The 27,098-nt window shown below is 28.7% G+C and overlaps 1 protein-coding gene across 1 annotated transcript in view; it reads right to left on the bottom strand.

Annotated features, from left to right (window-relative positions):
* Positions 1–26,115, bottom strand: part of LOC108773993 (otoferlin) — a 40,231-nt gene extending 14,116 nt beyond the window's left edge. The window contains exons 1-8 of the mRNA XM_018539988.1: positions 26,037–26,115; positions 20,263–20,321; positions 15,255–15,443; positions 12,808–13,082; positions 6,413–6,674; positions 3,233–3,409; positions 2,713–2,775; positions 2,270–2,354 (exon numbers count right to left, since the gene is read on the bottom strand). Coding sequence (XP_018395490.1) covers positions 2,270–2,354; positions 2,713–2,775; positions 3,233–3,409; positions 6,413–6,674; positions 12,808–13,082; positions 15,255–15,443; positions 20,263–20,321; positions 26,037–26,115 — 1,189 coding nt within the window. The remainder of the gene's footprint in view (positions 1–2,269; positions 2,355–2,712; positions 2,776–3,232; positions 3,410–6,412; positions 6,675–12,807; positions 13,083–15,254; positions 15,444–20,262; positions 20,322–26,036) is intronic.
* Positions 26,116–27,098: the final 983 nt, after the last annotated feature.

Here is a 27,098-nt window from a genome sequence, read left to right on the forward strand (position 1 = left end):
ATTACTAATGCAATTAAACAGCGTACGATTACATTATAATAGCGCAATCGATACTCTCGAGACCTTTAGCCTCTTAATATGTTATTAGTTTATTTAAGTTTATTAGAGCATCGATTACAATATCAAAATAAACACAATGTAACCTCTATATAGTTAGTGAAATAGGAGATTAGTATTATATACAATATATTATACGATATTATTCGCAATGCATAGGACTTTCCTTAAAAAGGAAATACAAATTGTCATGAAGATCATCAATATTTTAAAGTAAAATGTTTCACGAATTAAACTATACTTAATTGCGATAAAATTTTATATAAAGAAATTAACAAATTTTATTGTTAAAATATTACCTAATGTTAAAAATTGCAATTTAAAGTGGATGACATTTAATGAAACCTTCAGGAAAGATTATTTTCAAACTTATAGTCTATTTAATCAAAAGAATACGTGTAATTTTGAAAAACGTATCTTAACAATGAAAAAAATTTAGAAACGTATTTATGATCGTTAAGTTCATAACATTTTCAAGGTGAGCATCACAAGCGACTTTCTGTCAATACGAATAGTCAGACCAAAAAGAATCGATGTGAGTAATTGGAGCGGAAGTTCATCCATTCACGAGCGATTTATTATCTCCATGTGACCGTACGAGCGACCGTAAAATTTTTACCTGTGCCATACGATACTTTAGTGTGTGCGAGAACGGGTGGTTCAGGATTGAGCGTACACATTTACGATATGTACATGCGTTAGAACATCCATACGTGGAGGTAAAAAAATCTAGCATGCGGACTCGCGATAAAAATAGAACATTTGTTTTCGCAACGAATGTCGAATGTAACAAATGATTGATGATATTTTTTTTCACCGGTAATCCGCAGTTTTTCCTAACAATTTCCTTCGATAAATTGCTATCACACACGATAACGCTAGATTTCAACGCTACAAAGCACGTTTCAGAAAGTTGTATTGTGCTAATTGACAGAAGAAATCTTTTCGCATTGGAAGATTGCAATATATTCCATTTTAAATGTATTGTTCTATTTGCAAATGGGCATGTCTGCTAATTACGCATCTCTCTGCATAAGAGTGCTCTGGCTTTGAAAACGCCTTTACGCAACAGGATATGCTAAAAGCGATATACACGTTCATCAACAATTTAAATTGGTTGCTCATTTGCAAACGATTTTGCATATAATAATTGAAACGTACAATGGAGTTTTGAAGTATAAATAAAAATACACATTATAGAATACCAAGAGATAAAACACCAATGTTACTAACATATGTGTGTTGATTATTACTACTGACACAAAAATATACATAAATTTACTACTATAAAAATGAGATTAAACACATATTTCTGCAAAGTTAGTTAATACTTTTAGGCAATACATACATTATCAACAACTTGTTTGCTGATTAAGTTCAACAAAGAGAAATAATTTGTAACAAATTTGGTTTGATTTTCTTAAGCATGCAATTATCTATATAGTCACGAAGCGTGAAGTTTATAGTACTTTCAAGGAACATCTTAAACAGAACCGTGAAGCGATTAAGAAAATTAACGAGATTGAGATTAATGGGATTTTCTCATTAGAAGATAGTATATATAATGCATTTTACAGTATAACAAATTTCTATGCTTCTCCAAATTCTTGAAGTTAGCGTAAGAGAACATTTTCCTTGTAAACACGGGATTCTTCGGAACTTTGAAGATACAGTGCAGAGGATGATGTAATAAAGACTTTGTTTCGAGAGAATTTTCCGATAAAATGAAATGCACTTGCCAGGGTCGCATACCGAGTCTCATACCAGGTGTATTACTTGAAAATTTATCCGCGCGTGACGATAAATTTTTTTTTAAAGTAGTCTTAAATATCGGGATATTTAAAACAAAGAAATTTCGGCTGCAATCAAAATCGCATTGCGTATTATATATACCTATATATACATATATATATATAAGCATTTGAGATACAATCGATTAGTATACATTTTGATATTTGTCCATTTGGTATTTTCAAAACTTCTTATTCGTATTTAGATAGATAATTTATATTTTAAATAATATTTTTTAAACACTAATAATATACTTAATATTTTGCATATATATTCTTTAGTGTATTTTATCGATTGTATACCAGAACTATGTAGAATATTTCGTTCCGGATGGTTTAAATTTTTCTCGGAGAAGGAAATTACTCCGAGTATACACCCAGCATTAGACTCGTCTGGTCTCTGGACAATGTGAAACCTGTACCTGGTTGTGCCCATACCGTCGCGATGTCTAATTTAAAGCTGCCCAGCGTTAGATTAGCGCGCAAGAGATTCCGCGATTGCTGCACCTGCATATTATTAAAAGATGTGCTGTTTGAGCTTTTCTTTCTCATCCCCTCTTATTACGCATTCTTATCTTGATCGTCAAGTGTTTGATCTGTTGTCTAATATTTGTTCGCCAGTTATAATTCCCAAACGGAATTTAAATGTTCTTTCCTTCAAATAATCGATTTCCAATATTTATCTATATGTATATATACTCATTGAATGTATTTGCGAGGGACAAAGATGTAATGAAGCAAAATTATTCAGCTCATTTATCGCGCGGCTAACTCCATATTCCAAATGTACTAAATATATCAGTGGGCAAATTAATTAAATCTTCTGAGTTCTAAACCATGAATTAATACATGCGGATAAACTCACCGACAGCGTAATAATTTTATCGAAGAGCATAACAGGCGGCATGTGGAAATCGAAGACAAAGTACTGAAAATATAAATGAGAGAAAATATTTAGTAAGAGGGAAAAAATTCATTAATACATAAATAATAAAATAATAATAATGATAATAATAATAGTAATATGTATGTCTTCGGAAATGATTTCATTTCTCCGAAATAATTGCAATTTTTAATAATTCAAGAGTTATGAAAAATCAAAAGCTCTGTAAAAAATCATTATCTCATTTTATTAATAGTTTTACTTAATTACTCAAATACTCAAATTCAAATTTTAATCAAGTACTCAAATTCCCCTGTCACATAAATCTGATAATTAAACAATATGGTCTGTAAGCAGAACGTGCTTTTATCAATAAATGATTTTATATTTTTTAAATTTTATATAGTATATTTAATATGAATTATATCTATATCAATAACTTGAGACAGACTTAAAATATATGCATCAAATATAGGAACCGACTATGAATACTGCTTCTTACTTCGTTGTAATACGGGCAATTTGTGGACTCCTTGACGCTTGTATATTTGCGTTGATCTCCGATTTGTACGCACACCACTGGATCCATATTGAGACCGGCGAGCTGTCGCGCTTCTATGATCGTAACGCACACTTGATAATCTTGAGCTTTTAACGCGCTTTGCCAAGTATCGCTCGTCTGTGAAACGAGAAAAGTTCGCGTTTATTTAACTCGGTTTAAATAGCTTGAATTGCAAGGCAGAATCTGAAACGGGGCACGTGCCGTTGAATTCTGAGAAGTGTTGCGTATATATGTACAACGCTTCTTGTAATCTAACAAAGAGAAAGAAAATATGCCCTTATTATCTTTCAACTATGTTTTCAAAGCGTAACTTACGTGTATGTATATATATATATATATATATATATATATAGTAGTTTAACGTTTAAAATTATTTAATCAGAAAGCTATATTAAATAACACGTTTTAAACGTAATAGTAAAGACCAAAAAAATTTGGTCGACCATAAAAGATGTTCACATTAATGGATCAAATTTAAGAAAAATTTTCTCCATAAAAAAGCTTTTACGGTGTATTCTTTCTATGTAGTTTAAAGTGAAGTTACATGTATCTGTTCAACATAAAGGAAATTCTCTCTATTATTCCGTTTCTCTCAAGAAACATTAGAAGCTCCGAATGAAATTTCAGTAACCGTATTTTTAAAATGATCAAGATTTAACTTATTTCATTTTGCAAAAAATAAAGAAGCATTCTTCAGTAGAGCTTTGGATATTAACAAGAATAGCATTTTCCTTTGATCTTTAGTACATGTCGACAACTGCATTTTCCTTGTTAACTCCATTTGCTCCTTTTTTTTTTGACCGCTAGCTTTGATCTATACCATATAAAATATTATGGTCTTATGAGTACACAGAATAAACTTATTAACTAATTTTTTGAGACAATTTGATTTTTAAATAATTCATGGTGATGACTCGAACGCGTTCGTGTTCTTGCCTCGGTCTGAGTATCGCATCGATAATCGAGTTTGTATTAAACACAGTGGTAATGTGTAATATTTGATCTCCGCTAAAATTATTATAAATGTAACATGTAATCATAATACACAGTACTGGTCAAAATTAGTATATCATTTTTAGACTTTTTCGAGAATAACTTGGTTTAAAGTTCATGGATCTTTATTATATTTTGATAGTAGGTACCTATAGCTTACTAGACAAATAACTTTTCATCAAATAATGAAAATAATAATAGGTGAAAAAAATAGATTTTATTTGAAAATGTGTTGTTTATAAAATTAATAAAACTACTAAAATGAATTTTACTTCAATTTCAAAAACAAGTTAAAATGAATGGCAAATAAAATAATATAAGGACTACTGAGAGTGCAGCAAACGTAGCGTAAAAATTAAAAATTGGAAAATTAACTTTGAACTATATCATAGCAAGTCTAAATTTGTGAATATTGCAATATTGTGAAGCAGTAAACTAATCACCAAAACCAATTTGTAATTGTAAAAACAGCAACAAAATAAACGAAAAACAAAAGAAATAAAAAAATTCCATTTTATGAAAATCAATAGAGGTTTCAAAAATCATAATGTATTTTGTCAAACTTTATCATACATATATCAAGATGCATCTTCCATTAGATGTTTAGTATAAAATTTTTATAACATTCAATTTACACTGACGGAAGTTATGCTCAGAAAACCTAAAGATAATATACTTTTTGACAATAATACATATATATTAAGCATTTATGGTATTCTAATATTGGGAGGAACGCTTGTAATATTGTTACAAATGTAACATTTAATGTATATGTTTCAACAGATGCCTGCTATATTTTATAATTTAAAAAATTGCATGTGTTTTGTTAAAGTTGTTGAAAGTTACTTATAATAAATTATACGAGCTACATATGGAAGCAACATAAAAAAATATATGAGTACATGTAAAGAGAAACTTTATAAAAATTATTTCACGTATTAATTATGTTACACAAAGTATTTATAATATTCTAATATTTAGTTTTTAATTAATAAAATAATTTAAATAAAAATAAATTGCAAAAGTGACATACTACATATTTACATTAAATTAAATATTGCTGTATTAATTAATATAAAATAATTAATTGAACGACAAGTTCTATGTAATTTATTTTTCATTTTTACAATAGAATTAGCTATTAGTGATCAATTTATTTTTTTTTTACACATTCTTTATTAAATTGCATGATTGAAAAATTAATTTAATTTAAGTATAATGAATTATATTATATTATTATATTCAATATATATTATATTCTCTTTTTTGTAATAATTATAAATTGAAATAATAAATAACTACATTAATGCAGAGTGCGTAAATAATTATTTTGTGTTAGAAAATTTAAGATCTCTGTGTGTATCGATTAATAAATCAAAGGAAAATATTTCTACCGTATTTTTGTAAAATATTTCTAGAGAAAACTCTCGCTTTATGTAAAATGATTACGTGCACGCGTGAAATGTTGTAATATTTTCTCAAATATATGTATAAATTCGCTATGATATCGAAATTGCTTGTTGCAAAAAGAAAATAAAGATAATTTTGCGTAAAAATTTCGCTCACTTTCCTCCCGTAATTTAAGCTTGCTCTGTTAGAATCGATCGACCACAATCTCATTGAAAGATAATTGCATCGTCATTTACGGATAATTGCTGCGTCAATGTTATCGTAAAATGTTTAATACAATTTGCTGTAACGTTTTGAAATTACTTTATATTGCTAGAACTACGTTTCCTCTAAAAACATCTATTTAGTAATATTGTCATCAGAACAAAAAGATAAAGAGTAAGTAACATTTTTGTTGCAATATTAAAGTTTAAATAAGAGTAAAGATAAAAGTAAATAATAATACAGACTTATAAAAAATATAATATAGATGAAAAGATATTATAAACGCAAAACTTTTAATATAAAAATAAAATAAATGTAAATATATTATATATACAAAATGTCTATTTGACATAATAATTATTTTTGAGTTTTTGTGTTTTCAATGCACTATTATGTAAGATATTACTCGGTCTATAGTAATAAATAACTCAAATTCTGTATTTAGTGCTCTGATTAACATAGGTAACATGACATAAATCATTAATCATTGATATTAGAGGTATTATATACAACCTTAGGCTTGGATCTCTTGGCCGGTTTTACAACTACTTCCGCCTGTTCAGGATTAGCGCTTAGCTGACTATCGTTATCGGAAGCATTCGTTTCGAGGGATGTCATAGAGTTTGTTCGCGAAGGCTCATTCGAAGTTGGACAGCTGGAGTCCTGTCTATCAAGAAGTTCTCTCGTTTCCGAGTTGCTGTCACAGGATCGAGTACGTGGGGGTCTCTGCTTTCCCAATTTCAGCAGGGATCGCACGCTTCTCAAAGTGGTACTTCTAAAGGAAATGGACCCATGAAGGAATTCAATATATCAATATACCGGAGAACAATTTTCTGGAAATCAATTCTTATTGTATAATTCATATTGTAAGAATTGCTTCTATCTAGACGCAAGATGTTTTCTAAAAATCAATAAAATTATTGTGCGACTTAAGATTGATTGAAATATAATATATAATATTGGGTAATTATAATATATAATTTAAAATAATATATTTAGAATAGATGTAATTCTTTTTTTACCTATCACATTCTTTTGCAACGTTTTATTGTTTGATATTACAAGCAAAAAGAGAAAAATAGAGACAGAAAATTTTTTTTTAATTTATATTTCCTGGTTTAAATATTTACTAACTTTAGTAGATACGAATTTATTTTTGGTTTTATTTCTTTGTATTATGCTTCGCAACGTATAAAACATAACTTTTCTCTTTTCCAGGTGACTCGGAAAGTGGCTTTCTAGCACCTTATATCGTTTCCGTCGGGTTTCTTGCCGTTGCACACCGAGAACTTCGGTGATCTCGACCCGATGACGTCGCTCACTTTAAGCCGCAATAACCGTAAACACACAACGGCGGATTAAAAATACCTGATATTGCAAAATGCTCAAATTACATTTTAAATCTTCTAACCTGTAAAGTAATTCTGACAAAACAAATAAGATTTCAAGAACAAGATAAGTTTTTAACTTTTACATATTATTAAATAACTTAAGACAAAGCGAATATATTATAAATGCATAGATGTTTAATAACTTTAAATTATGTTTATACTTGCAAACTACATTTTATATTTTAATTAATTCATTTATTAGCATTTTATAAAATTATTAAAAGCTTGAAAAAATAAAGTTTCAAAAACTCGAACAAAATTACAATCCCAACAAGCAAAGTCTTTTTTTCTATAATCTGTCGGTGAGAAGATTTGTTGTACTACTAGCTGAAACGGGGACAAAACTGACGAGGGATTCGAGTCCCATGATATGTCGTATTCGTGTGCTGCTTCGATCCTCGTCGATTATAACGAGGGGAAACCTGTGGGCGGTTTTGCGAATGAGGATATGTCACGGGCATGTTATTACGCGTATGGACGATCACGAGTTACATTCGATTACGTCCTCGCGTTGAGAGGTAGCGACAGAAATTGCCATGACGTTCCTAGGGGAGTTTAATTCTCTTGCGAGATATAAAAAATAGCTTTCCTTCCAACGCGTCTGGATAAGATTCTAGTAATACCTATATGAAGTAGTATAAGCTACAGTCTCTTTTCATTCTGAGAAGGTAAAAGAAAAATAGAAAAATATGAGACCGACTTAACGAGATCAAAAAAATTCTGTAGCAAAAAGTTATTTGTTACGAAGTTGCTTGAAGTTTTGATATATCTAATTTATAATAAAAAATATTAAAACTAAAAATTATTTATTTCTCTCTCTCTCTCTCTCTCTCTCTCTCTCTCTCTCTCTCTCTCTTTCTTTTCGTTGTTCAAAAAGTTTTTGTAATGTTATGCTATTAATTTATAGAATATTTATAGCTACCATCGAACATGTATATTCTCGCTTAGAACATTAAAAAAGAAGCTTTTCGATTATAAACGATAATATAAGTTTTTAATGTGGTTTAGTAATAAACAATAAAGGAATTAAAAATGAGTATATACCACGAACGCTGGATAGATTTAGCGAAATTATATTGTATTTCGTAGAATATTAAAACGCAATTTTTATTATTATTAGTAAACGATTCGGCCTTTAATATGACCATCATCGGTAAACAAAGAAAAATTAATTTAATATATTGCGAAGAATATTACTTAAACATGGCGTTTCGTCTCAGCTTCCACTACTAGACTCGTCAGTAAGGCATTGTAGTTAAAGGCCGAATCGTTTACTAATAATAATAAAAATTTCGTTTTAATATTATTCTACGAAATACAATATAATTTCGCTAAATCTATCTAGCGTCGTGGTATATGCGCATTTTTAATTCTTTTATTCTTTACGATTATCTGTTCACAATTAACACTTATAGTTTTGTAACGTTTATATTAATTCTGCTTAAATTCAACGTCTTGTAACTTACGTATTCTTTGTCCTACATTCAGCGTTTATTAGTTTTATGTTATTTACTTTATTTTATTTTATTTATTGACTCTCAACATTTTATTTTATAAGATTATTACTGCTCTATGAATTTTTCAATGACCGATTTTACTATTTTAATTGTTTGACTTGCAACATCATGATAAGAGGAAGTGAGAATGCCACTATGTATATAAAACAACATTTTGTAGATTTCCATTATATTTTATAATAATATATTTACTAGCTGTAACATTGAGAATATGACCCGATCGGTGTCGAAACTTTTTGTTATGTAATTATTTTTTTATGTAATTTTGTTATGTAATAATTTTTATTTTTATGTCTTTAAATTAAACGTTTTTTATTACACACATATAACTGGCTCTTAGCTCTTCAATTATTCTATTTTATTTTATTTTACTTTATTTTTATTCTATTACATTTTTTTATTAGTTCTATCGTATTTTTCTTAAAATAGTATATCTTAACATATACCTCGTAAGTCTTAATTCTTAAAGAGAATTTATTCCGGCACACTTAAATAAATAATGATGCATTATTATCATCATTATCATCACTCTCTCCCCCCCTCTCTCTCTCTCTCTCTCTCTCTCTCTCTCTCTCTCTCTCTCGATATTAAAGATAAATGGAAATTTCCAACTATCACTAATATTATATACAAACATTTATATTTTATTGACAAATTAATTTTTACAATTTTGAAAACAAATTAATTTTATAGCGGTTTATTTAAGATACTTATAAAATTTAACAAATTAAAAAGATTATTATAATAATATTCTCTGTAACACACACACACACATATATTATACACATGGCTAATATATCTGAAGAATGGTAAGTATTTTATATTTCTTGCCTTATACTAATATCTTATAATAATAAATGACTTTCATATTTTACGTATTACCCAGGGTATACATACATGTACAAAAATAATATTATGTATCTCAAGTTTGTCTCCCCTGACCTTTCTATCGTAAAAAGGTTTGCCTAGATCATCGTGATAACGAACTTTAACACATCATCGACATTGTCGACAGTATCGAACGCTCTATCGCTCTTATTGAGCAATATTTTCACGTTTCAGTGACGATGATACGTAATATCACATAGTGCTTAATAATGTCGAGAGCTGCCGGTTAATTAAAATAGTAAATTCGTAAAAATTAATATACAAACATAAGTCCCTTTAATTAACAATGCATTTAAAATTTATTAAAATTTTGAAATTCTTTGAAATTTTTAACGGAAATTTAAATGCAATAAAAAATAGTTGCAATTTGTGGAACATAAGAGAATGAAAAATAAATTTTAGAAAAATCGAATGCAACATTTTTGAAAAAATCAAGATAATCAATAGGCTCATATGAATAAATCCAAAAGAAACAATAAAAATGCCAATTTGAGTCGACACAAGTTATCGGTATATCTTTATACATAAAATCTTTATTCAAAATAAACAATAAATACGTTTTGATCCTTATTCTGGTCCTCTTCAGTACAAAAGAAAATTAATTAAATATAAATCATGAAGTATAAAAAGCCTTAATGATAATGTCCAAAATCAAGTCAAATCTTGTGATCATCAAATTCATTTTTGAAAAAGTGGATATGATATAAACAAACCTTCTGAAAATACATTATTAAATTTTTTTTAAAATTTTAATCATTTGAATAAAATAAAAATTTGGTACAGTTTACACATTTCGGCATACAAAATACTTTAGGATTATGGGATAATAAATCTTATTACAAGAATCACTTTTGTTAAGAAACTGTTTTTGCCGATGCATTTTTAAGTAACGTATTTTATGTTGGATCACTTTCGTAAAGTACCTAATCGATTGCATAACACTGAGCATAAAGCGCTTTACAATATTGTTGTGTTTTTGCTGAAATAAAATTACAAAGGATCAATATTGTCAGACATCACATGACCTGACACGTAGTTTCTTAAAATGCCAACATTGATTCCTTAATTTTTTTAGACATCTATCAACCCCCAAAAATTATCTCGTAGGTTATATGAGTATATTTACATTATTAGAAGTAGATTACAATATTAGAAGTAATGTAATAAAAGAAAAAATAATTGTGTCAATAACATATCAATTATTTTGCACAAATGACTAAAAAGTATGTATATTAATTTCTACTAAAAAAGATGTTTTTATTTCTTTTTTTGTAATTCCGAGTTCAAATTGTAAAATATGATTTTTATGCTTTTGCTAACATGTGAAAGTAAACGTTAACGAAGATACATCACGGGATAGGTATCTCGTGAAAATGAACATGAGATGTGAAACTCCTAAATATAACACGTCATGTAGTTCCATGCTGTTCTAGGGTTAAATTAAATGAAAAGTTGCGTTTCAAGATAAAGAGTAAGTTTCAAGATAGAGATTTTATGTTTTACAATATATTTATCTATGTATCCATGTATAAAAGTCATAACTACGATTTTCACATTTTATGTAACAATCTTCTTTATTTTTTATATTTTTATAAGCGCATGAAAATATGTGATAACATTAATATTTGCAATCATTATTTTATTATAAATAATTGTATATAACGCAGTTAACGATCGATTAGTTTTTTTTTCATTTTTAACTTCAAATTATATCAATTTTGTATATAAAATCAGTAGAAATTTATGTAATTTATAGGTTTAATCGCATTTATGTCTTGCATGGTATTTGAAATATAAATACGTAATTTAAATAATAGTTTACAAAAGAAATTTAACAATCCATATTTGAATTTTGCGATTAAGTATTATGCATGAATTCTATACTAAATATTGCTGTTCACATATCAGCATAATTAAACTGTGACAAAATTAAACGTAACTAAAGATGCAGTAATAAAATTAGAAATTTTAATAGATAATCTTGACAAAATATGTATACGTAGTATTATCCGTACAATATTACGCATTATAAAACACAACTTTTTAAATAAATTTTGTACATTCTTATGAATAAAAGTATGAAACTTTACATGCATATATATATGTTTCCCGTTGGTTTAGTATTATTTGTTGTCAATATTTAACTTCGTTTTTAAATAGAGTTATCAGTTTACAACATAAATATAGTAGGTAGTTCAATATATGAATAATTTGACGTATATGTAGTTAGCGTTAGTCCCCTTGGCGATGTACTCTCGTGTAATATATTTTGATGTAATTTAGTCGGAATGACGCAACCGTATCTCGTCATTATAATTATGTTTATATTTCCAACACAATTTAGTTAAAAGAAAGAAGGTAGTTATAAAATAGAGAGGTTGTGGAGTACCACGATATTTTATACGATTAGAGCTGCATTCTAAGAACAACTGTCAAAATTACTTTTTTATAATCTACTTAATAATAATATGATAATAACATTATATCATAATTAACATAACTGTTCATTAGTGTTTATTATGTATTGTCGTAAAAGCTGCATTTTAGTTTTGCAAATATAGAGTAATATTATAATCATGCTACACCTAGGTAAAAGTTTATATGTACATATAAAACTAATTTACAAAAAAAAACTGGAGAAGGAAAAAAGTTATGAAATAGTAGTAATTTTGAAAAGAGAGAGAAAGAAAATATATTTGTATTAATTTTATAACTTTGGTTTAGTTTGGAGGTTGAATATAGCTTTAAAATAATATATGATTGAACTTTTTTCGTAACGAAAAATGTGTGTAATCAACGCATGTCGTCTACTATACGATATTAGTTGGTGATATATGTATTCTTTTTCCTATTCTACAACTGCAACCTTATTTCCCCTATTCAATTTTTTGTAAATTTGTTCTATACAAGATGGTAAAAAATCATTCTTCATTTATAATGTATATAAATAGTAGATAGTACACCCTTGATTGTTTATTGTACATATATATAAATAATTTAACTAAAAAAGAAATTTATATATATATGTATATAAATTTCTTTTTTAGTTAAATTATATATTGTAATAATGCATATATATTATTTTGCTTAAAGAACAATCGGTGTTACTTACCGTTTTCGAGTGTCGGGCGACTTTTCACCAGTTGACAGAGAGGTACCCCTTGGTAAGAAACTTCTTTTCGATGTTTTCTCAGGAGTATGCCAAGATCCTCTTCTTTTCCCAGCGGTTGAACTACTATTGGCTTGCTCGAGACTCTTCTCGAGGTTTGCGATATTCTGCTCGATGTCGATCAACATTTGTTGCTCGTCCTCCATTATTTCCGATACCGCGTATGAGCTGCAACTTCCATCCGGGGGATTGTATCGAATTTCGAAGCACACCACCGCCTACACATGTGAATAGTACCGCATTAGAAGAATCAATCGATAAAAGTTTAGATAATTGGTGCGCATAAGAAATACCATGCACGAAATTTGTTTTTTTGTGTCGTGCAAGCTCGCCACGTAGCGATGACAACTAGAATAATGTTACAACATAAATTAGAGTAACCTAAGAGGAAAGTGTACACGTTTAAAAATATATTTAGCACAATTTCCGATATCAGGACCATTTAAAAAACGTAACTTAATATGCATAACATGTATAACAAAAAATAGATTTATATTTGCTATCAGAAAATAGAAACACTGTATGTGATAAAACGTATATATTTAATATTTTTTATTTGTGAAAAATGATAATGTTTAAAAAAATAATAAAAGAAGATTTTAGTTGCGAATATTTTATTGTAATACTTTTTCATGACTTTGTAAAGATGAAGTTTCAAAACTTATGGTATGCGTCAGAAATGTGGAATATCGAAATTTGTATTGAATTGCAAATTTTTATTTGCTTCCTATAATAAAATACAATATTTTATTTTATTCAACAGCATTCAAATTCATATTAAAATATCTTTGAAACAATTCAGGAAAATGTAATCTTTATTTAAATTATTGAAGGTTTGCTAGAAGGTCGCACGTAAACTTTGTTCTTCTATTTTAATGCACTTTCTATGGTAATAGCTAAAATTGACACGGTATAATTTATAAAAAGAAGTTAATGTATTTTATAGATTGCAATGTATATATTTTGCTGAGAGGCGTTTGCAATCATGGATATATTTAAACGCTTGAGAGATATTGATTTGCGAGATATAGAAACTTTGGTATTTAATTACAATGATTGTCCAGCTAAAATATCACAGTATTGATAAAGGAAAAAATATGGAGATGTAAAATAGAAGATAATTTAAACTTTGTTAACAATGCATAGTTAGTAACAATTTATTCGTTTTGAATTTACAATGTCATTTTCGCCTCCACAACCTTATTCAATTCTGAATAATTACACGCAAGAACAATACTCGTTAAATGTGACTCAAAAGTAAGCTTGAAAAGCTATAACTAATACAAAATTTCACATTTTCCAGTAACTATGATGAAAATATGCTGTTTTGCAAAAATTTTCATATATATAATAAATTTTATTGTTGGTTGAAAATTATAATCATTAGTGATACACATATTATAATAATAATGTTTCCAAGTCTTTTAATTAATTAATATTAATATGAAAATATGAAGAGGGAGATCTCGAAATATGATATACAATTCTAAATTTTAAAATTAAAAAAATTGCAAAATTAATTTTTATCAAAATGTTTGTACAATTATTTAATAGAATTATAATTTTATATATTTATGATGTATCTGTTTATTTCTTTAAGAGAAAAGAAATGGCTAGAGAGAGAGAGAGAGAGAGAGAGAGAGAGAGAAAGAAATGCATTTAGAATAATGCTTCCCCAGATGTACACTGACACTGAATACATCTGCTGTTATATGGTACAAAGTTATATGGTACAAACGTCAGTCACGTACATAAGTACTTTTCATGCGGAAATGTTCCCGAGACGAAAAACAATTAATATAGTTGCTTGGAGACAAGAAACAAAATTTAAATTGCTATCTTGAGTAAATTAGGTTTGCTGTTACCTTAACGAATGAAATACATGCGGGGCCTTTAAAAGAGAGAGAAAGAGGGAGAAGGGTTTTTTCTTATTTTTCTTTCTCAGTATTTGAATTGCAAATTATTCGCATTTTAATTTCTCTTTTTCACACAAGAACGTATAGCCTATAAGTTCTAAGTCACTTAACAATGATGTCCATTTCGTTATTTTAAAGAGAATTTATTATATGTTCGTCCTTTGAAGCTGTTTACCATTTAGCAAATTCTCGAAAAAAATTGATAATGTAATTGTAAATATATTTATAATATATATGAAACAAATATATGTACATTATATAAAATTATTATCGACAAGTGAAAATATCAAAAAGTCGAGAAAAGATACATTTATAAATTTTACCTGCAAAATACTATAAAATAATAGTATTTTGCAGGTAATAGCAAACATACGATTTGAGTCACGCAACAATTACAATGTATTACTCGAAACACATCCTATTGTGCATGGTGATTACGTATTCAGCGCTATTCTCTTCGATATTGAAACGTACCGAAAGCGGTTTGTTATTGAGGTCAACCAGAGAATCTGAGACCAGGATTCTCCCTTCACGCACTACTGTTTGTAACACCAGTCCGTATCTCGCCGCAACTTTTTCGTTTCTCAGGACTCCGCGCGATACAACTGCCAGTTGCAGCACTTCTGCTTCGTCCACTGGTCTTCCTAAATTCCACGTAAAACTCTGAAAACGGAGAATGAATTATTCAGAATGCACGTTTTGTCACATTTTACACGATAAAAAATTTTAAATAAATTAAAGGGCTCTGTAAAATCAACAGAAAATGTAATGACTTTGTTTTATGAAATTAAATCTTTCACATTCAAAATCAGAAATGAGTGGAAACTTTAAATTTTTTACTTCTTTCTTTCTCCAATCTCTTTTTTACTAATCAGATAACTCTTTTTAAAATCATCCAGTAAAGTAATAAAATTAAAGAATAATATTTAAAAAGAATCTTAATATATATCTTGATGTGGAATCTCAAAATACATATTTTTTAATATTAATTAATTAATTAATTAACGAAAAGCTCTATTATCATAATTTTGAGAACAACGGAAAGTTTAATATATATCTACATATAATAAAATATTTTATATATTTTTTAGAAAGTTTCACGTTTTATTTTAATATGAATCGAAAAAGAAGTATAGAACAAAGTTTAACTATACGTCTAAATTAGTCCTATCTTTAACAAAATCTATGTTTTTATAAAATGGGGATATTAATTCTTTTTTAATTTTTTTGTAGAATGTAGAAAGATTCTCTTGAACAAGAGAATATTGAAGGAAAATATTATTCTTTTCTTAATATTCTCGCAAATTGATTATACGTTCTTGTAAGCACGAGGCGATTCCTAATATCGCTATCGTGTGTCTGCCCGCATTCGACTCGTATGCATATAAAGAAGAAACACATAAAAAAATAGCACTCGAGATTGGATACACATATGAATAAAAATATAAAATCAATAAATAATGCACAGATGCCTTTGAAGAAACCACGCGATACTTAAAGAAGAGCCGATATTGAAAAAGCTTCTATAAGCGAAGACCTTCAGTACGATAAAAGACAATTTATTATTTACGCATAAGAAACACTTTTCTCTCTTCGTAAGTTTTAATAAAGCTACGCTCATCATCGTGCAGTTGTTCCAATTTCATATTTGCCATCTCTTCTACGAAGAAACAGATGAATTAAACAGAATCGATAGGGTTTAAAAATAGTCGGTAAAGATTAAGTTAGAAATTCTTTAAGAAATCAGAGAAATACCTCAACGTAATTTTGTGGAATATTAAAAAATTATTTTATTGCTGTTAAATTCCAGATTCGGGAATAGCTTTTATTTTTCAGAGCTCAAACATCAGAATTTAATAAAAAAAATAGTATTATACTTTTCTTTGTGCTCCACGTTTGCCAATATATATGCCACGTGCTAACAACAGAAACGGTAAAACGCGAAAAAAGCCGAACGATTTCATGGATTGAAAGACTAGGAATTTAATTTCACAAAATTCTTCTCCTATTTTTCACAGAAAGTCATTCGTGTTTTGTGTTTAATACTGTAGATCTAGAAGATCGATGAATTTGAGAGAAGATTTTTTTTCTTAAAAATTTGCTTACGAGGTAAATTTTTAACTACTCATATTTAAATCTGAATTAGCATTCTTTATATTTTTTTCTATAATTTCTTTCACGGACTTATTTTAATTTTTATGAGAATAGGAAAAGAGGATTTTTAATTAAAATGGAAAAATATTAATAATACTCTCTTTTCTTTGCTACAACAATAACTATTATTTAATAATTTACGTTTCATTCATTAGGAGAGAACATGAAAGTTTAAAGACTAATCCCAAAAATCAATACATATAATATTTCATATCGGAGGCATGAATTTTTTGCACAATTCGTTTCAATTTGCATATGTTTTATCAAAACCTTTTCAGTTTTATGAAAATATATTGAGTTCTTAATTATGTTGAAAGCATTATAAAATCGCGATCCTCGAATTTATAGATATAATCCTTCTACCATTTATGCAAATTTTATGTGTTCATTAGTTACATCGCGTTTCCATTGTTCAGCTTATCAGGATATTGCGAAGCGTTTATTTCCTTCCTAGATCGTGTTTACGAGGAACGATACATCGTCCACGGTCAGACAACTTGCTGTCAGATAAGCTTCTCTAATGCGAGAGTATCGTAATGGATTGGTTCACATCGATGTCATTAAAATGAACTTTCGATTAAGTAGCTTCCTCATCTTCATACAATCGTCAAACACGATGAACTAGGTCAATATTTTATACTTCCGGTGCAGAATTTACAACATTCCACATACGTAATATGCCCGCTGAAAATATCGAAGCTTGCCCTTCACATTTCGTATATCACATACATCTTGAAGATGTACGTTGAAATTTTTATTTCCTGAGAAGACAGAAGACAAAGTGTTACTTTACCGTTGTGCATTCGCAAGCTTATTGCAAACGAGCTACTGCAAACAATGAAACATCGGTACTCATATTTTCTCGTAAACCGATTAAATTTGTCACGGAAAGCATTGTCATGTAAACATTTGCCATGTAAACCATTGAAGTTGTTATGGAAAACAATGGTATTGAATTGTATGGATTGTCATCATTTGTTACGTGGTTACGTTTCCCAGCTAAATACATTCGTGAAGTATTTTGAGGCAATCGTTTGATGAAATGTAACGATATGCAATGTTCGATGCGTAAAAAGTTTTCCGATCCTAAATATTCACTGCATTTTTCACAGTTGTCATATATGGCGAATATGTGGGATCGATTTTACTATCGCGTAGCTTTACTTCAGTCGTGACATAAAGTTGAATGGTTCGCTACATTGTAATAGCAGTCGACTACGTGCATACAATATTGAAGTCGCATTTTGTATTTTGAGGAAAAGGATAATCAACATGCTACACTCCTGCGTTCATCATGAGTTCTCTAACAAATCTGACATTTTCTACCAGACTATATGGTATGAAAATCTCACAGGTTACCATTGTACAACTTCAAAGCTAATTTGCAATGCAAATTGGGAAACTCAGAGAAAGTTTTGATAAGAGTCTCATTGAGATTCTCTTCAATTTACAAAATATAACTTTCTAAGATTAACAGAAGTAGCAATTACAACCGCTGGAAACCAATCTTATTATTTACCTTTTGCAAATCTTATCGAGCTTGGAGATATGCTTGGTCACGTCATCACCTTAAGATTGCATTTGATTTGTATCGTTACCGTCACCCTTGTTATTTATTCATTTAGGAATAATAATATTTAGAGTGTATAGTAGAGCATTAGATTATATTTTATTATACAATTCTAAGGAAACTTTTTTTTATTAATCAGCACAATAGAGTATTTATTGAATAACAATAGTACTTATTAAATAAATATCATTTAGTCAAAATTTAAGTTGAAACGAATCTTCTTGTATATGTTTTCAAGTACTTTCCTGAATGGTTAAAATGTTTAGTGGCGTCTAATGATTTAATGCGTTTGTAATTTAGGGGGCGTGACTGAATCGTTATTTTCTAAATGACACGCATAGTTACTGCTCTAACGCTTCACAATTATATGCCATATAACAGGAGACATCAACACTTTGATAATTCAATACTGCAACCAATAATATTCTATCCGAAAGGCCATTCTAACGATGCGTACCACCGTATATTAATAAAAAATATTTAATAGAGAAAGTATATAAATATTTAATTACTTTTTGGAAGCCTAACGAGAATATTCTTAAGATGTTTTCAGTAAATGCAATATAATAGTAATTAAATTAATATCTCTGTCTGATGTAGTGTAAGCTTTATCTTAAAATTAGTAAAATATTTAAAAACAGATCTTTTGGAATAAGATCATATTCTAATAAGAGCTAATAATATGTATTATTTCACTTACTTTATATCTCCAGATGGCAATGATTAAATTTCGTTGCCTCAAAAATACATGTCGTTAATAATTTTTGTGATGCAAAATTAATTTTTTAACCATTCAGATACATTTTAATATTAGATAGTTTTATAACAGAAGGTGCACGTATTGGATAAGAGCAATTTCCTATATATCTTTATTTTTTCTTATTTTACATATGTATTATACATTACAAGTATCCATCTATCTTATATCTTAGATTACCTTTTATCGTTTTTTACAAAAGTAATCAAAGCATCATGGATCCATTAAATACTCATGAAAAATGAAACAAAGTAAAATAAAATATTATAATGCATGCACTAGTAGGATAGTTTATAGACTTAAGTAATAAATTTAATTTATTCCAGTAAGTTTGTAATCTATCTATTTACTAATCAATATAGTTTTATTATATTTATGTATTTTTTATTCTATTAATTAGAGTTACTGGTTATAATTATATTTTAATGTATTCAGTGAGATATGCTAAGAATGTATATCAGTAATTAAAATTCTTTTTTGCCACTGTTATTTCTTACATAAACCAATCTTTGTGATTCATAATGCCCGGCGCACCCTGGATCATATTTTAAAGAATGTTCTTATTTCTTTTTTAATTAATATTTGTCAAATATATTTAATAAATTTTAAAAAATATATATAATTCTTTAATTATATACAAACAATGGAAGAGACAAAAAATCTTATATTTAAAAGTATGTTTGGAAGTTAAATTTGCTCTTCAATTTTTGAAGTTTATGATTTCTCCTTATACATAAAACGGATTTGCCCAAAGCGGAGATAACAAGGAAGCTCTCCAGTAAAATTGGATCAAGTTTGTAGATCCAATAGTTTGCGAAAAACTCAACATAATCCTCTTATTAAACGCGTCCTTGTTAACAGCGCTTACGTTCTATTGAAACGCAAAACTATTATATGGTATATGAAAACATATTCTTGAGATTTTGCTAAACTTATTGTAGATCTAATGTTCGTGTTGTATAAAAGTACAAGCATTTTATTAAAAAAAGGAGAAACTTTACCTGCTCAATCTCAATAACATCTCCACTCTCCTCGAGTATCGATGAATAATGCGATACTTCTGCAACAGATAAGAAAAAATATGTTAAATAATTTATATATTTTAATTCATGAGTTTTATTACTATGTGCATAAAAGAAACCTTTAATATGTACTGTAATTATATAGCATTTAATGTAATAAAGTAATTATATATTAATAGCTTTGGATGTATCCTTGAGATGATAATATAAAACATTATCTGAAAATTAAATAACTAAACAAAAAGCATAAGAAAATAAAAATAAAGTTAAAGTACAGGTACATGTATTAAATAAAAAAAATTATGTAGACATATAAGTATTATTAATATATTCAAGCTTAGTTTTAATAATATTCTTTAATATAAAAATAATTTTTTTAAATAATTATTTTACATATAATTAGAGTAACGTAAATTAATAATATTTTTATATATTAAAAATAAGCAAATTTGATATATGAATAATCTTACACTTGCGTTTTTTTAACTCTAGGGAATACTAACTTATCGTGCGTGATTACGTCAGCTTCCATTTTAAATTCGAAAGCTGTTCACAAGTTCGCCGGTTAATAAAGGCACTTTGGGGCAAATTAAAATTACATTTTGCAGCTTTACGTCAGAAACGCTACTGCAAATTTATAAAGCGAAAAAGAGGGTATCAAGTTTTAGTTTCGAAACATTATGGAATAGAGATATCTTTAGGTAGATATCTGTAGCTAGAATACAAAGTGCCTTTATTCCTGAACAACAGTAAATATCTTACTGCTATTTTGCTTCTGTAGAATTCTCGAAGTACTAGATACCTGTACAATACAATTAAATCATTGCGATACATCCAAAGACTGTTAAGGATAATATCATAAAAACAATTTACTTTTTATGAGCCTTATATGTATTCCAAAAAGATGCAGTAACGATAACTGGCCATTATTATTCTAAATAAAGCATGCAATCCTATATTGAAAAGAAGAAATATCGTACAATCTTTTTATGCTCGTTAATTATTTATTCGTTTTAAAACGAAATTGCATGCGATTTCTAGATGCTTCTATTAGATAGGAGGAAAAAGTAGGCCAGCTTTGAGTGATTCTAATTGTATCCTAGTTGTATTCACAGTTTAATTGCGAACTAGTCGACAAATACTTATATTAAAACAATAATAATAATTTAGTTTGTATAGATAGAATAATATATTAGATATTATAGATTACATACATCATCATACTTTGTTTTACATTTCCATAATACAATATTAGAAGAACATATATCTGATTATTTCATTTATAACAAGTTATTTATCTAGTAAAAACCCCGCGATTATCATCAATCTGTTTACCGTAGGCAAAATACTGGTTGCGAGCAGTGTGCTTTATTTGAGGCAAAGTTTAACTAACAAAATAACAAAATTGTTATCTAGTTTTACCAATGAAAAGCACAGAGATAGAAAGTTTTGAATAATATATAAGGTATTTTATATGATTAGCCATGCGCGGTCCATGTGCAATCGAAGAAAGAGCGTTTGTTCGTTAATGAAATCACTCAATGAAATCAGACAAATACACGTGGCAATTTCTCTATTTTCACATTTTTTCCATAATATCTCAATTAATATTTTTGAAGAATTTAAGAAAAAAGAAGATAAAAATAGAATTATTAAAATTTTAGTAACAATTGAAAAAGAGAGAGAGGGAAAAAATAATGAAAATATTAATTTTTTTCTTAATTTTATCTTATATTTTATAAAACAATTAATTTATTGTTACATAAAGATAAAATTAGTTAAGTAATACTATATATTATTTAAATAATACACATATAGTAATAACACGTCAGTGGTGAGGTTATTATGTAAATTCCATAGAAAATATGCAATTTAATAAAACTAATAACTATTGTAAAAATATAAAAACATAGTCGTTAATAAATAATTATAAAAATTGTGTTGTATATTTATTTAAAGTTAACAAAATACATTGTCTAATTTTCTTGTCTTACATTGTAGGCGTAACATACATAATGCGTACATATTCGTGATAATTAGAGCGCAATGTTTGTATTGTTACATAAATATTATTGCACTAACGCACACACGAATTCACCCCCATCAGCCATCAGTACTATTCGTGATTTTAATCAAAAGGAATTGTAAATACCTTGCCATATCAACAATCTGAATAATTACAATGTCAGACGCTACCTTTGCGTGAGAATAGTAGATAAATATTATACAGAAATAGCTGTACAACATTCCCAAGAAACGAGGCGATCTGGCTGCGAATGCATTAATATTGCGTTCTGTTTGCATAACGAATGCAGCTATCGATTTGCTCTCGAGGATATTTGCAAATTGCTTAGTAGTGGGCACTTTAGCCGCCCGAACGATCGATGTCTATTCTGACAATAACGTCATAAACGCGCTCGATTGCTATGTAAATTTATAAAAGATCTCAACACAAAACGCTGCTCATACATCAACATTGTTACGGTGAATTGTTCTTTAATATAATCGGTGTCAGTTACGACTGCACAATGCATGCAGAAAGTTTGAAGAATCTACCATTATTCGCTAGTATTATTTTAACAATACAATAGAAATGCAAATTATCTTTCTTTGTAATAATCAAGTAATTATTATTAATTATAATTTTAATTTATATAGGTAATTGTGCAAAAGCATACAATTTCATCGTATTTATTATATTATTTATCATCACGAAATAATCGGTAGTGAATTGATTAGTTTTTCGTTTACATAAAATATTTATATTTTCTCTATACATTACATGCAAAATATTCACGAGTTTAGGAGAATTAGAAAGAAGTCATTTACAATTTGCGGACACGTAACACAAAAAAGTAAGATAAATTTGGATGGCCAATATTTGAGATAAATTGTTATTTCTGCAGTTAGCTTATTACGTCAAAGCAAAATCATTCATATGTCAAATCTGTTTACTATTATTTGGTCAAGTTTAATATCTCTCTCTCTCTCTCTCTCTCTCTCTCTCTGACTTTATCTCTGTTATAATATTATATATATAATGCTACGTAATATAATACGGTATTTATGAATTCTATTAACATGTCAATTTCATAATATTAGTGGTTTTGCCAAAGAGTGTAATGTGCATTTACATTATGTGTGTTTTCGATTTTGAGAGCGTGTTATAATTATTAATTCTAATAATATATATTAAAATACATAAATACTTTTAAATATATTTAAATACTTTTATTTTTTGTATAAAATAAATTTCTCATTTAGATATTAATAACCCAAAACGTTATTTTATAATAAAAATATTGAAACATATTATATATTAAATGATTTTTTTTTATATATTTTCATTTCTATGTAATACGAAGTTTTTACTATACAATAGATGATCACGAAGAAAATGAAAGTAATTCGAACCCGATATCTATTATTCGATATCCGTTAAATTTCATTAAACAGAAAACTAATGTTATTTTTTCCAAGTTAGTAATTTAAAAAATATGTATATTTTTAAATTAAAGCATTTTTTTTGTAACGCATTTACGTTACTTAAAAGTCGGGAACATATTCTGATATTTTATTTGTAATTCCCAGAATTATTCATAATTAAATGATGGAAGAAAGATTCTCACTATTTTATTATTTGAATATTTCTTTGATTAATTATGAGTTCTAAAAATATAGAATTAATTATTACAATGGTACAAGAATGTTTATTTGCAGATCCTTAGACAGAAAGACCCAGATTTCAAATTTCGGAGATTTCAAACTTCGCACATTCCTTGTTAAATTCTCCACTGTCCGCATTTAACATCGGATTAATTGTAATTTATGTTGCGATCAATGTCATAATTCCAACAGTAGATGCTTTCGATGAATAATAATGCTAACAGATATTGATAATCCGCTGCAGAGGCTAGGCGGGTATTATGACCGTATTGCAAGGAACTTTGTATTACAGTAGATTATGCGAAACTCGAACGATTTCATATCGCATGCAACCTCTCTAATTTCTCATTTCACATAATTACATGTATGCTGTAATGGATGCTGGACATCGTTAGTTTTTTTGCTACCGACGCGCACCGCAGTTAAAGATCGTTTGCCGGGTTTCGATACGGCACGTTCACACAAACTGGGGCAGGTATGATTAAATGAAATGTTATACGCTCCCCCTATAGACTAAACTTAGGCTCTAGGGCATGCGTTTCTCGTTGCTGCGTCTGAATCTTTCCTAGCTATACAAGCAGCCTCACGGCAATAAGATCACAAGAAGTAATAGCAAATCAAAAAATTGAAGAAAGCTGTCTTAAAAATATCTGAGAAATACAGAAACTCCCAAGAAAATCTGAGAAAGTGCATACTGAAACGAGCTTCGTGTTATTTGCGTCTGACGTAGACATCCGACAAACATTTCTGGAAACACGTTAATTATCCGAACGTCTCGTATTAATTAAATTTTCGTTCAATTCCATTAATTACGTCAGAATCATTACCATGCGAGAGAAGTATTGCTGTGCATAATGATAACAGTAAGTATGATGTTAAAAGTAATTTTTATTTTAAAAAGAGATTTGCGATAAGTTAGAAATATATTTGAAATAAGTGCAATAAAGGTGTAACACAATTTATACTTTATTCTTGTTCGTATCACATTCGACTCTTCCTGTTACAAAATGTTTATTTCCAGCAGTAAGCATTTAATACCAGTATTCATATAAATAAAACAGTATGAATAAAAAAACGCACCATTTATATTTTTGAAATCACGAAAGGATTAGCGACACGTAATGCGTATTATGATTTTTTTAATGTTACATTTGTTATTTTATTTTTAGATTTTTTGCAATATGGAAATAAAAAAGCGAACTTTTAAAATTGCGCGCAGAGAGGATCGTGCGTCTCTTGTAACTATGCCATTGTCAACGTTATCATCGAAAAATTTTGATTAATTCACGTTCATCGATTATTGGAAAGTCATTGACGCATATAGCATACGACTACACCCCGTTAACTCGAAAATTAGGGAAATTAACCCGAAGCGTCGCGTCGCTCGGTGGTCCGACAATTATCTCTTAACAAGGATACACATCTGCGATACAGTTAATCGCTAGAAATATTATGTAAACGTTAATAAAGGATGTGTACGCGCAGATATACGCATCCAAGCACGTGACAAACATGTGCATATTATACTAATATGCATAGTAATGAGTTGACAATATCGATAATATTCAGATAATAGGGATCCAAGTAGTTATACACCAGAGGTAATTATGTATCGAATATCATGCATCAAAAACAATTATGTATAATTAAAATAGAACACAGCCCTGTACGCGTTCTCTAATAATTTCTTTTTCTTCAAAAAAGAAAAATACTAAATCGTATAAATATAATGACAAAAGAATAAAAACAATTAAAAGCATTAAAGAGACAAAACAATATTAAATAAATATAAATATATATTAAGATTAAAAACAAATAAAACCTGATAACATGTTAAATGATTATTAATTTGTAAACGCTTAAAAAGTATCAGATTTTTTGTTGATTTTTCAAAAAACGAACATTTTATTGAAGATAATTTTGCAGATGACAAATTGCTTTTTTTCGTTTTAAATAAATAGCTATTTATTTAGAAAAATTTTCTTGCTTATGAGAAAAATTGAGTTGAGCAAATCGCTTTCATAAAAAGAACTATTTTCTGTGAATGTCAGTGATTTAATAAATTTTAAGTTATATGCTAACATTACCTCGAAAGTCAACCTTTGCAACCTTCTCGCCCTTGCACTTAAGACCTTGAATATTCTTCAGGATAACGACGAGCGACATTTTTGCTTCTCTACTGAGCCGTAATTAAGGAATCCTTAAATAGGGCCTTCTGTCATTTAATCTTTAATGGATGTATGACCTCCCAATATGTCATTCACAATATCGGTTACTTCATTCATCGATATCATTTTTGAATCACGAAATGCAGTAGCTCTTTGCTCCAGTTGTAAGTCAAGTCTAGAGACAGTCTATGGAACAGTCAGAGGAATCCCTTTTCGTTGCTGCGTACGTTATCGAACCAGGTGTGTCGCCCAGCCAGGCGGGGTCAAGGTTAACAAGGAGCAGTCCTGAATCACAAGTCCTGAGATACGTCGAGTTTCAGTCACCTTTTGACGAAAGAGTACGATTCCAATCACGCGAACGTGCCTCCTGGAGGCTGGCTCGACGACTGCTCTCTGTCCTGCGAGAATTCGCGCCTTAAACAACCCCCGTGAGTTTGCACCGGGGGTATAATGAGCGCACGCGCCCTCGGCAGTGTGTGGTGGCCGTTGGAGCCGGTTTTCATCGTCATCACCACCCGCTGGAACCGGCGTTCACCATTACGCGTACGCCGAGCGTCGTTAATGAATGACGTACGCCTCTCGTACTTGTCAAACTTAATCGGCAAGTGCATTTTCGTGCAACATGGCATAAAAATAAAAACGAAGCGACAAATTCGTAGAATCGAAATGTGACGGTCTAAGGTTTAGACTCTAGTCTAGACAATGAATAAGAAAATATAAAAAAAAACGTTCTCTGGAATTTCAGAAGAAAATATATCTGCACAACAAGTTGAAAATTTAAAAGGGCGTTTAAAAATTTAAAATACCTTTTAGAGAAAGCTTCGACCTATTCTGACATTTACCAATTATTGAGTATTTTTGTTACAATAAAATAGAATATAAATTTGCAATATTAAAATACGAATCTCTAATATTTTGCAGGAGAATATAAATTAAGAATATTTGACGGGACCTGCTTAATTCATATATATATATATATAT

Source organism: Cyphomyrmex costatus, unplaced genomic scaffold (genome assembly GCF_001594065.2).
Source record: "Cyphomyrmex costatus isolate MS0001 unplaced genomic scaffold, Ccosl1.0 scaffold23, whole genome shotgun sequence".
NCBI classification, from domain to species: Eukaryota; Metazoa; Arthropoda; class Insecta; order Hymenoptera; family Formicidae; genus Cyphomyrmex; species Cyphomyrmex costatus.